Source organism: Schistocerca nitens, chromosome 1 (genome assembly GCF_023898315.1).
Source record: "Schistocerca nitens isolate TAMUIC-IGC-003100 chromosome 1, iqSchNite1.1, whole genome shotgun sequence".
Lineage (NCBI taxonomy): Eukaryota > Metazoa > Arthropoda > Insecta > Orthoptera > Acrididae > Schistocerca > Schistocerca nitens.
Genome location: NC_064614.1, coordinates 481294594 through 481307288, shown reverse-complemented (window position 1 = coordinate 481307288; position 12695 = coordinate 481294594). Strand labels below are relative to the sequence as shown.

General features: G+C 39.5%; 1 protein-coding gene across 7 annotated transcripts in view; it reads left to right on the top strand.

Annotated features, from left to right (window-relative positions):
• LOC126252200 (mitochondrial protein C2orf69 homolog) overlaps nucleotides 1-12695 on the top strand; it is a 227850-nt gene that overhangs the window by 91731 nt on the left and 123424 nt on the right. For 5 of the 7 annotated variants that reach the window (XM_049953101.1, XM_049953073.1, XM_049953087.1 and 2 more), the window contains 2 exons: nucleotides 11443-11584; nucleotides 12085-12219. In XM_049953101.1, coding sequence (XP_049809058.1) covers nucleotides 12130-12219 — 90 coding nt within the window. In that variant the 5' untranslated portion in view covers nucleotides 11443-11584; nucleotides 12085-12129. Of the gene's footprint in view, nucleotides 1-11442; nucleotides 11585-12084; nucleotides 12220-12695 lie in introns of those variants that run through there. The other 2 variants (XM_049953109.1, XM_049953117.1) reach the window with 2 other exon arrangements.

The following is a 12695-nucleotide window of genomic DNA, read 5'->3' as shown; positions in this document are numbered from 1 at the left end:
CCATCGATTTTCGCTTCCATGTATCACACGCGAACTATAACGTGGCAACTGACGAGCGGGGAGAGCGTTGCTGTGTGGAAAGTTGGGATGCACGGGGAAACAAACTCCGCTTACAGGTCCTGTATAAACGCAGTGCAGGCAATAGAAAATTGTTTTTTTTTTTTTTTTTTTTTTTTTGCCATTTGCCATTAGCTCCTGATAACCAGCTTCTTTTTTCGAACTTGAGGAAAAGGTAAACCCGGAATGGGATTAAAAAAAATCACAATCAAAATAGCCCAACAAAACACGGACGGTGAAAGAACAGATCAGCAACAAAGCAGACGACAATGCAGTCAACACTGGCTATTGATACGCTGCCCGGTTGACCACGATCTACAAATCACTACGGCATGAAGTGTCCCGATTGCTACCGATCTGAGTCGCATACGAAGGTATAGTTCCCACATACAAAACGCCAACAGTTTTCGAAGCGTGCTTGGGTTGTCAGCTCACGTTCTCAGAATATTCTGTTAATATGGAGGAATGACTTACTATGCAGTGAAAGAGAAGCACAAAAATTAGAATGAGCAAAAATCTGTCTACTTTTAATTAAACTGAAGAGAAGTAGAGATTGTTCCGACTAAATCAGAAACGGGAACATGCCGTTTTCCAGACTGTATATTTAATCGGGCTAGCAAATCCACTGCAGACCTGAACATTCAAGCTGGACAACAAAAATTGTTTCAGAACACACGTTTTAGTTTTTTACGAAGATGTGTCGCGTGTAAATACAGCGGTTAACAAGGTAGCGTGAAAGCGCAAAATAAAAAAAGGCCAATGCTCAAATTTTGTAGTCCTTGAAGTAGTGAATATGAAATTGAACAAGGCATGTGTTGAACCTTAACCAATATTGTTAGGTAACAAAGGTAAGTAGTAGCCACGAAGTCCGCAGACTTAAAACGATCGAAACATTGACACCTTGACTTACTAAAATGTTTACAGACTATACAATTTTTATATACAATTACTCACACAGTCCTTCATCAAAGAAAGTAGTGTTTGTAGAGTGGTTTGCATTACAGCACAGTAGATTAGGTTTTCCCTGTCCGACAATTAGATTTGCAATATGTCGATCCCTATGGCCAGCCCTTTCGTCGTCAGAGGCTCATACCTATGAGGTTTCCATGTCCTTTCGGATTTAATAGACAAAGTAACAGTTATAGTAAAGTAGTCTTTTTTAACATGGTTTAGTGAGGGATACCTTGTTTTGCGTAATTTTCTAAAGTCATTTGAATGCGAGAGTTAACAGTTCTTTAATGGGTGCACTTGCTCCTCTCAAAAGAGCTCCGAGAAATTAGTTTGCTTTTAGCGCTGAAACTGATTGTCTGCCGTCTTGAGTTTGCTCGTAGATGTTAGCTTTAGTCGCCATGAACAAAACGATCGTGTTTTTAGTTCCTCTGCAGATTGTTAACTGCCATTTTGTCGGATACATAGCACATCACGAAGTTGTGGTTAGCTTAGGACATGAGTTTAAATTGAGGGCTAGAAAACGCTTCGTTTGCCGCAGTTCAGTCATTGTCATTGCTCACTTAAAATCAGCATTCTACAGAGCGTTTCGCGTTTCCGACATGCAGCGGCCACTTCCAACACAGCTCCACACTACACGTTAACAGTATTTGTTAAGTGACCCGCGTGTTTGTTTGTCACATGTAATACGTAGTCATAGCCGATAGCCGATGTGGCAACACTGTAGTGGCAAGTGATAGACGTCAACCATCAAGTAATTTAAAACGGCCTATAGTATACTGTAGTGGTGGGCAGGAAATCGCGTATCTGTTAGAAATCGCAGTGACTGAGAAGTCACAGATATCACAGTAGCAACTTTACAGAATCTAACTGCGATTTCAGTCACAGTTAGCAGTCGCAAGTAGTATTTCACATTCAAAGACGTGAGCCATCTATTGGTCGAATTTAGCACTGCTTTCTGCGATTTCAGTGACAAGTCGCAACTAAGAGTCGCAAGTAGCAACTAGAAAGCGCGGTTAACAGTGCCATCTGTAGGCCAAAGTTCGTACTACGTCCATCTCTGCGGTACGCTATGGAGTCTAACTGCGATTTCCGTGACAAGTCGCAACTAAGAGTCGCAAGTAGCAACTAAAAAGCGCAGTTAGCACTGCCATCTGTTGAGCAAAGTTCATACTACGCTATTCGCTACCGAGTCAAACTGCGATTTCTGTGACAAATCGCAACTAAGAGTCGCAAGTAGCAACTAAAAAGCGCAGTTAACATACTTTTCCTAGTGTCATCTGTTGACCGACGTACGTACTTCGTTATGAGAGCCTTGTGCCTCACGAGATCGATGTGCTGTGTGTGCATATGAAGGGCTTATTTCAATAGTGGTACAAGTCCATTTTTGTTAATTTTGAGATATAGAGTCGTAAAGTTAAATGAGCGCTGAAAAATCTGCAGTTGAGATACCAGAAATATTCAAGCATATGGCTTCTTGCTAGAGATGAACCTTTATTTATGTTTGTTTGGATCACTAATTTTAGAAGCATTATAGACAGAAAAGTGGAGGTAATGGACTTGTACCACTATTGAAATAAGCCAAGCCTTTCATATTATATGACGACATGCACATTCAGCATCAGTTGTGGTTGGTCAAATACTGCTGTGACTCTGAATGTATTATATTAATAAGAAGCAACATTGCCATTTTCTCCTGAAAATATCAAGTAACGTAACAAATGTGTTTGATTCTGCTTCCAATATGACAGTTTTGGTTAATACTCCACATGCCTACAGGACTTTGCAATGTTAACACAGCAGAACTCAGACATCTGTATAAGTGTAGAGAAATGAAAACAGTCATATGAATGCCTCACTTTTGTTCCGACACAGTTCAAGACTCGGGAGAAAAGTTTTACACCTGGTGTTCTACATGGCAACTTCACACACAAGAACTTTTTGCCGACACTACTACCACCTACATAAGTAAGCTTTTCCTGTGTTACTTTCAAGTAATGCACTTAAGCTATTCCTGATTTAACTGGAAGATCTGTACATCTCACTTTCGTATCAACAGCCTCAAAATGCATATTGTAGACTTCGGGATATGTTACAGGTCAGTGTCACACCAAGATTGTGGAGAAAGGGGGCGGGGGGGGGGGCGGCATGTCGCTCTCCAACAAGTGTTTACCAATAAGTAAGTGGCGGAAAATTATGGGTATAGGACGGCTTAACATGTGGAAAATGAGATTTTTATTATTCACTCACTGTATTTGACATTTATTATTCCTTTAAAATCGCACAACAACTTCAATAAAACACAGCTTAATCATTCACACACTTATTTCACAATTGTTTCAATTTTAAACTGCAAATCCTCTAAGAGCTGTCTTGAATCTTCACGAGTCTCTCCCAACAGCCTTGATGTGGATAGATACGTACAGCAACCAGTAATCAGAGTCAGAACTGTGTCTGCAAAAACACAAGGATTATTAAACAATTTTTGCTGTCATTAATTACTAGAAATATAATTGACAGAGTAGATTGCTAATATTTGCTATAATGAATATCACATTTGCAAGAACGATCTCACTGAAGTAAGTAAGTCCATCGAAACGCTTAGAAACTAACCTCTCGTCTGACGAAAACGGTCTAAAGACGCAGTGGCAATTTCTTCAGATCTGTTGACAATGATATTTTGAGTTATCACTTTACTGAGTGACTGAAATGTAGTTCAGGTACCTGTGAACATAACAATATGTTAGAATTCATTTTCTAAAGACGAACTATTACGGTACTGTACGGCTACTTACATATTAATTACACTATTAATATTTTCACAGTTGTTTCTTTAATACAAAATTAAAGCCAACGGAAGAAAAAACGTAAAACATACTTGCCAATGACAGGTTTGTTGCGATGCAATTTTCCGTGTTGACAGATGTAACTTTTTCATACAGTAGTAAGTCGCAGAAATCGCAGGAGTCACAGAAATCGCAGAAGTAGCAGAAGTCGCAGAGATCGCAGAAGTATCAGAAATCGCAGAAATAGCAGTGGCGGAGGGATACACGACCTATGTTCCTTAACTGCGACTCTTAACTGCGACAAATCACAGTTAAGAATAACAGATACTGAAAAGTAGCATTCACAGAAATCACTGATATCGGAAAATCGCAGTTTAGCCCATCACTAACTATACTGACTTCTACCGACATCTTTAGAGCTGGTTGACTGTGAAGTTCACCGGCAATAACAAAATTCTGCACTTTTGGCGAAGCCTGTATGTAAAAAAATAAATAAAAAGTGCTGCCATGCAAGTTACTGTATATTTGTACTGAAACAAAAAAAAATATGTACCAGTAATATGCATTATAAATGTCTAACTTCACGGTGTTGTATCGGAAAAAAAATCTTCAAATTATGTCTTTACCTTGTCAGTGGTCTAAACATGCAAGCAAGCTGCATTCGCACGAAAATTCGGACTCTAGCCATTAGTAATGTGGAAGCTATTAGCGGGTATTACTCACAGCTGTCTTTTTCTCAAATGGTTGCAAGTTATCACAGTATTTGAAAATATGTACTGCAGCAAGTCATGAAAACAGTAACTTTGTCCAGAATACAGGTTAAATACACCGTTCATTCGCATTAATTCACATGATCACCTGTTCCAAAAGCCTGAGTAACCAGCTTTTGCAGCACAGACAGCTGCTAGACATGCAGGAAGTGTGTCAACGAGGTTGTTGAAGACACAGACAGGGATGTGGAGCCATGTTTATTCAGTGCTGTGGCCAGCTGCACCAGTTTCTCGGTTATTGATGAATGCCACATACAGCCCGAATAAGATGGTCCCATAGATTCTTAATTGTGTTTAAATCCTGGAAATTTGGTGACCAAGGCAACTGATACTGGTGCTTTTCGAACCAAGCACGTACATAGTGAGCTGTGTGATCGCTGCATTGACCTGCTGGTGCATACCATTGTGCCGAGGTAAAACAAATTGCTGTGGGGATGGACATGGTCCCCAAAGGATAGGTGCATTCTCCTGTTGATCCTTTATGCCTTCCAGAATGACAATATCACTCAGGAAATGCCATGAAAACATTCTCCAGGTCATACTGCACTCTTCTCCAGCCTGGAACCTTCTGGCTGTTGTTTAGAGGGTGTTCGCTTTCAATGTTTTACATCGTAATGCCAATGGCCATCCGTCTGATAGAGCATAAGACGTGATTCATGTGAAAAGGCCACCAGTCGCCACTCAGAGGATGTCTGGTTGTGGTACTGGCAAGCAAATTGCAGCCTTCATTGTCGTCGATGTTAACAGCAGTCAGCATGGGTGCATGAACCAGGCACCTGCTATGGAGGCCCTTACGCAGAATCATTCACTGAACAGTTGTTGAGGAGCCCCTTAGTTATCCTGGGTGGTTAATTCCTTGACAGTTGCATTTCTACTGTCCCATACGCGTGTGTGCAGTTGTCCTCATTCACCTCCGTACCTATGGCCTATGGCGCACCACAGTCGCATTGGTGCCAATTTTGGATAGCGCCATTTTACATGCACGGTATACGTTAACTACGTATGCATGTGAACAGTTTACAAACTTACCCATTTCAAAATGCTTGCATCCTTGGCCCAAAAGCCAGTGACCATGCCGTTTTGGATGTCAGATAAATCACTCTATGTCCACTTTACGATGATGACTGCACTGTTTTTCTCGTCCTCTTGACATGATTAATATACCATCCACTCTAGTGCTGTCACCTGCCGCGTTTGAATGATTGTTGACATTGAACATAGGCGGTGGTTGTATTAATGTGATAAGACCACATATATTAAATGTTAGTATTGGAAATATGAGCTGTATGTATGATTGCCTAAGATGTATGCCTAATTAACAATGTAATATAGCAGTCACCAGAGACGTAGAGAAAAGTAACATTATGGGAAAGGGGGAATGGTGGAGGAGGAGGAGGCTTTGAATTGGAGTTTTTTGTCTCTGATTAGTAGTGATGTAGTCTTCATAGACCTACAGATGATCGATCTGTGTCAGATGGTTGTGTGTGTTTGGTAGTCAGATGGGCTGTCTGGCCATGTGTAGCTGTGTTGGCTGACGCATCTCTTGTTGGGTACTTCTCAGGTGGCCATACTGCTTCACCGCCTGATGGCGTCAGGCCATTTGTAGTGCTGTCGTGTAATAATGCTAATCAGTTGTGCTTCGGATTTCATCGTGATGAGGTAATGCATATTAGATGCATCACAATGGCCATTGTTGCTATTAAATAACAAGTCATAATGCAGTCCTTAGAACTCTATAAGGTCTTCATATGTTTGTGGAATACTTCTGACAAGCAGTATTGCAACAAGGATGCCAGAAATCAGTCACTACAAATTCTTGCAGAGAGACTAAAAACAATCCCAGGTGTCTGAAACTGAGATGAAGAAAACATGCCGCGATACAAGCAGGAAAAGACATGCTACAGATAACATAAGAAAACAGGAAAGTGTAATCGAGATAGCACAGTCATTCATTACTTTCAGCTGGGAATAAAGAAGCTGAGATACACAAGTGGGCTGTAGGCCTACAGCTATGAGAATTGAATAATGTTCATTTAACCATCCCAGAAAAATTAATACGTGGGGGCTTTTTATGGGAAATTAGAAAAAAGTCAGTGTGTTATAATTAATAACGAATTTGAGTGATATGATCCCGTGCCCTCACCATCGCCTTCACCAGGCAAATATAAATTCAGTTGTTCCTACTGTACTTTCAGTTCATCAGTTCCTTTAACTATTTCAAACATATAGTTCTGCTGTATAATGTTACGTAGGACAACAGTAATCTGAAAACAGTGCTTACACCTTGAATGAGTATCTTATATTTAAGAATATTGGTAAGCAATAAAATGTCTTTTCATGTGAAATAAATTGCAAATCATCAAAATTGTTACGTTTATGCATATTTAGGTCCTAAAAACTTTGCATATTGATTCACATGTTTATGAGATTGCAGTACAGTATTCAGGATTTGCATAGTCTCTGCCAGTAGCCACAGAACTCAATGTGACAACCAATATTTCTTCAGAATGACACTCTTCTACTCCGAAACCAACGAAGTCACCAAACACAGCAGTGTAATGAAACTAGTCCATTCTCAGATAATAGCAAAACTTCTCACTATCTCTTTCTCTCAATAACGTCATATGACTAAAATGTTCTCATTTCGGTAACAAGTTTTTGCCCCACATCTTTCTCTTCATATGTGAGGAGTTTCTAGCAATGGTATCCAAGTAATGCCAACACATTGTTGGATCCGCTGTTGGCCTGACAGGTAATGTTGTCTGTAGCCGCCCGAAACATTTGATGCCTGATGTGTGCTCCAAGTCATGGCTTAATTTAACCTGGAACGGCATTCCAGCACCTCCAGGGAACTTTTTTTAACTTACTGGAACAATTTGGCATTGCAGATTTGAAATAGTATATGTTTATTAAATCGCAACACATTTATAATTGGCCACTATGCTGGGGCACCAATTAACATAACAGAAGTAGAAACTTCTGATTAAAAAAAAAAAAAAAAGCAAATATCAGTGTAATGGACTGTTGGTGAGCAGAAATAACATTGATGGAAATTAGCCTCTGAACCAGTCGTAATTGTCCTTTTGAACTATTGCGGGGATTAGATCATACATCTTATTGTGCCGTATTCTAACATTCCAAGTGAGGTAGTATAGTGGTCAGGACACTGGATTCACATTTAGAACAGTGATTCACATTGCCAGATTCAAAACTCCCATCTGACAGTCCAGATTTGGATTTCCTGTGGACTTAACACAGTTGCTTAAGACAAATGCCAAGATGGTTCCTTTGTAAAGGGCATGGCTCATTTTCTTCCTGAAACTGTACTTAAGTTCTATCTCTAATGATCTTGTTGTCAATGGGATGTTAAACCCTAACTTCCTTTCTTTACACATGCTAATATCAATAACATAAGTTGTCATCTGGCATAAACATCAGCAGGTTGTTGTTATGGTCTGCCAGTGTTATTGAGCACACACTGTGTTTGGCCATGTTTGTGTCTGGCTTTGTCAGATGACAGTTGGAGTGTAGTAACCTGTCGGACGTGGCTGTATTGTACAGGCAGTGGCAGTGGCCAGGTGACTGGCCTGGTTACTGCAAGAGGGGACCGGGACACTGCAGTGGATTAGCCTGTTTTTATTCTGTTGCCATCTTCTGTCTCTGCTCTATAGCATGACGGAAAGTTCTCTTTTGCAGCAGTGATTCCGTGATATCCCAAGCTTTTAATCTTTAAGTATATCATACAATTTTGTCCTAAGCAATTTATGGTTCACTGTGTCACATGCAGAGCTTAGATCAGTGAAGGCTGGTCAAGTTATTTACTTATTTTCATAGTCTTCCTTTATATTTTCAGTAAGGAACAAGATTTGGTTGATGCGAGATTTTCATAGTCTGAAACTGGTCTGTTGGAGGATGAGCTTTGGGTCCACAATGCTTGCTGTGCTATTTTGCCATTAACCCTGTGGTGCATGAATTTCACTACAATGGACAACTTTTAATGGTCAATTCTCTGGTGTTTTCAATTAGTCACGAGGCTGCAAATGCATGCAGGACTTAACACCAGTAGAGAGTGCCCACTGCAGAGAACTGTGTGCATTTGCAGCCTCAGGACTGACTGAAAATGCCAAAGAAATGACCATTAACAGCTGTCCACTGTAGTGGATTCTATGCGCCACAGGGTTAACATGTTTTTTTAGGTGACATAAGAATGATACTGGATGGTAGTTCTTTGGAGAGAAGACACCTACAGACCCTCTGCTGTGGAGGGCTGTAGAAATAATGGAGACAGGAGAGTCGCAAATTCATATGGCCTGATGGCTTAATGTGAATCGTTCTGTTGTTTCTTGACTGAGGCAGCAGTTTATAGAGACGGAAACTGTATCCTGGAGACCTGAACAGGGCTGACCATGTGTGATACCAGAAAGAGTGGACCATTTTTTGGTTGTATGGGCACGATGCTACCTCCTTAGTTCTTCACTGCAACTGGCATCTGGTCTCGCAGCATCACCTGGATGTCTTGTATCAAGGCAAACAGTGTACAGAAGGCTTCAACAGAGTGGCCTTTATTAGCGGAGACATGCCATTTGTTTACCTCTGGTGTGTCTTCATAGAAGGGAACGTCTAGAGTGGAGCTGTCAACATGCCACCTGGACAGTCAAATGGGTGGGCTAATGTTCTTTTGACAAATGAGACCCAATTTGGTCTGGAGAGTGATCCTTGACAGATTCGCATCTGGAGGGCATGTGGAGCACAATTTCAGGACCCAAACATTGTGGAAACAGACCTATATCGAGGAGGATCCCTAATGGTGTGGGCAGGGATTATGTTGACCACCCAAACACCTCTTCATTAAATGGTACGGGTGAATCAGCAAGATTTAACTGCTGTCAGGTAACTTGAAGAGATCTTAGGATCTCGTGCGTGGTTGTTGTGTGGTGCTTTGGGTCCAGGTTTCTTATTGATGAACGATAATGCTTGACTGCCAAGAGCCCGGGTGGTTGATGTTATTTCTGGAAACAGAAGGTATTGCATGCATGGTGTGGCCTGCATGCTCTCCCAATTTGAATCCCATAGTTCATGTCTGGAATGCACTAAGGAGACCGGTTGCATCATGTCAGCATCCTCTAACCTCTCTCCAAGACTTGTGAGCAGTTCTTTAGGAAGAATGGGCATTATTGCCTCAACATGATACTGATGACATCATTCACAGCATGTCCTGTTTTTGTCAGACCTGTATTGATGCCAGAAGTGGTCACACCCCATACTGAGCACATTAACCATTACATGTTGGAGCATCTACAAAGTGTGTGTGTGTGTGTGTGTGTGTGTGTGTGTGTGTGTGTGTGTGACCCCAGTTGTAACGGCTATTTAATACAGCTCTCTGATCCATGTGATCTGTTCAAAATTTTGTTCAGTACGTGTATCACTCCGCTGGTCAGATTTATTAACACAAATGGACACATACGGCAGTTGGCGTAGAATTACGTAAGAGGCTGCCTACTTGTGACTGACAGCAGATTGACTTCATGTCAAGAACCATCTTATAGGATGTAAAATACAAAAGATTATGTGCCACACCTAAGTTCAGGTGCACTTATTGATTAGTTAATGGTTATACTGAATTCATAGCAACAGTCAGCTAACCTCATGTCTCACAGTGGTCAGTTCCTGCAGTCTGACTACACATTGATTACATATTTTGTATTCAGTATATGTGAGGTTTTCTCCTAGCTTCACTATTTTTTTGGACAAAAGATTTGTGCATTTTTAGATCTACACTCCAGTCTACAGAGTTTTACAGAATGCTGCGACAGCGACAGCCAAGAACTGCTTCTGCCAATTACCCATATGAAAGCACTAAGCTATGTCTTGCACAAGGTAAAGTGTCACTATCACAGAGGACATAAAAAGTTTTGTAAAGCAAAATAACTGTCAAAACAGTTACATCTATGATATGATTTATATGAAAGTACTAAAATACTTAATTTGTAAGCTCTGCTGGAGGTAATAATGCATACACTTAGTCCAAAAGGTTAACATAACTTGACAGAAACTTTTGTATGTATTGTGAGAAATGATGTATTGTAATTTCTCTTTAACATGTTGAAATTCATGGGATTAATCTTGAAGAAAATGAGGAACAGACTACTTCAGAAACTCTTGGTACTGCATAAAATAGCTTCAATGCTTTGACGAATGGACATGGCACAACAGGAGTCTTGTTTCAGTGTGCTGTTGAAAAATATGAGAGAAGCCAGTAGACAAGTCTTACGCCATGCAATTAAATCATATCAAGAGAAGCTCTATTTCCCCTGATACATTCTAATAAACGTATTTGTAAGTCACAGTTATGTTAATTTATTCTATCTCCCTGAATATTGTCTTGATTGACAGGACCTGCAGAATATGATTAACAAATAAATGGGTGAATCAATCAATGAATTTAAAATTACTTTGCAGTTGAAACTCCTGAAAGGAAACATGGATTTTTGTGAAGGAATCTCTGTGTCAAAGTATGATTCTGTGTGTGTTGGTGGACTTGAAACAGTGTGACAATCAAGATCCTTTTACAAAGGATTACTTAGATACACATAGAAGTATCTACAGTACAAATTGTTGACTATGCAGATTTTGTGTGTGTTGTAGTTGTAATTTAAAATTTTATATTTCCATTTATGATATTTAGTTAGAGATATATTTTTAAAGCAATTATTTACATATACTTCAAATAATTCATGTTTTAATACAGTTATGTCAATAGAACACTGTATTTCAGATGGCAGTTTACACTGAACATATATACGAGACTGTTACATTTGCCTACTTACATACTTTTTGCAATGTATTATTTTTGCTAATTTGGTCTTTTTCTTACTTTTCAGGAAGAAAAGTACATTTATGGAGAATTGAAATGTGGAACTTTCCCATGATTTGTTACAGCAACAGATTTGAGGACAAGCAGTTTCTATAGAAGCTGTGTCTATTGAAACTGAATGTTATAATGTGTAGCTGTCAATGATTGAGGTATTAAAAAGCATTTTTACCATTTTTACGTCTTTCTATAACAGTTTTGCACTGATGCTTTTAATCTCAGCAGGGGAACTTCCAGGTTCTTTAAATAATGTGGCCTATATTTTGCTGCCAAGCGGTGGCTAAAAAAAACGTAGTTGCTTATGTATATGGATTCAAGGCCTTACAAAAACTTCAAAATGGAAGTTGTTTTAAACTCTCTCTCTCTCTCTCTCTCTCTCTCTCTCTCTCTCTCTCTGTGTGTGTGTGTGTGTGTGTGTGTGTGTGTGTGTGTGTGTGTTTTTTTTTTTTTTTTACTTTAGAAGAAGGCCTGTAGGCTGAAATTTCTTGTCAAGTAGCCTTTTGTTGTGCCAGTATGTGACTCAGTGTCTCCCCTATATGGTGAGTAGCAATGAATCCTTTTCATATTATTGTCATTATTCCAACCTGAATTTTCCAATGTTTGATTTTGTTTTCTCTAATATTACACTCTGAATGATTAATTTCTTTTTCAGATGTGGAAGGAAGTTTTGAAGGAACTGGTAGTGTAAATTGTCTGAATGATTAACATACATAAAGGAGCTCAATACTTCATTCCTATATTTTCATTTCTACGGTTTCTTAAAAGGGGAGCAAGCCCTGCAAGGGAGGTCAGTAAGGTTTTATCTTTTCGTGTATTACTACTGAAAGACTGAGAACTGTGTTGTAGAATTAGAGGCTTCAGAAATGTCATTTCAGACACTCTGCTTGCAGTGATCATGGTTTTGCATGTTGGTTACTCTTCCGATAGTCCCAGAACAATTATTTGCCAGATGAAAGTGATCGACCAGAACAATAAGCAGTACTTAAGTGACTTGTTGTAGGTTTACATGTGCATCAATTCTTAATGTATATTTACTTAAGTTATAACATCCATTTGCACTGCAGAAATCTGGTAACATAATAAAGGAATATCGCTGCATGCAAAATGAAACTTTGAACTAATATGAGAAGCAGGTTTTGGATGCATTCAAATGTTTTTTTTACTCCTAGGTAGTTGTACATATTGTTCTTTTATTACTGAGCCATAAAAATGAGATTCATAGTGGTCGCTAAATTTATTTTGTATACCTACTTACAAAGTCTT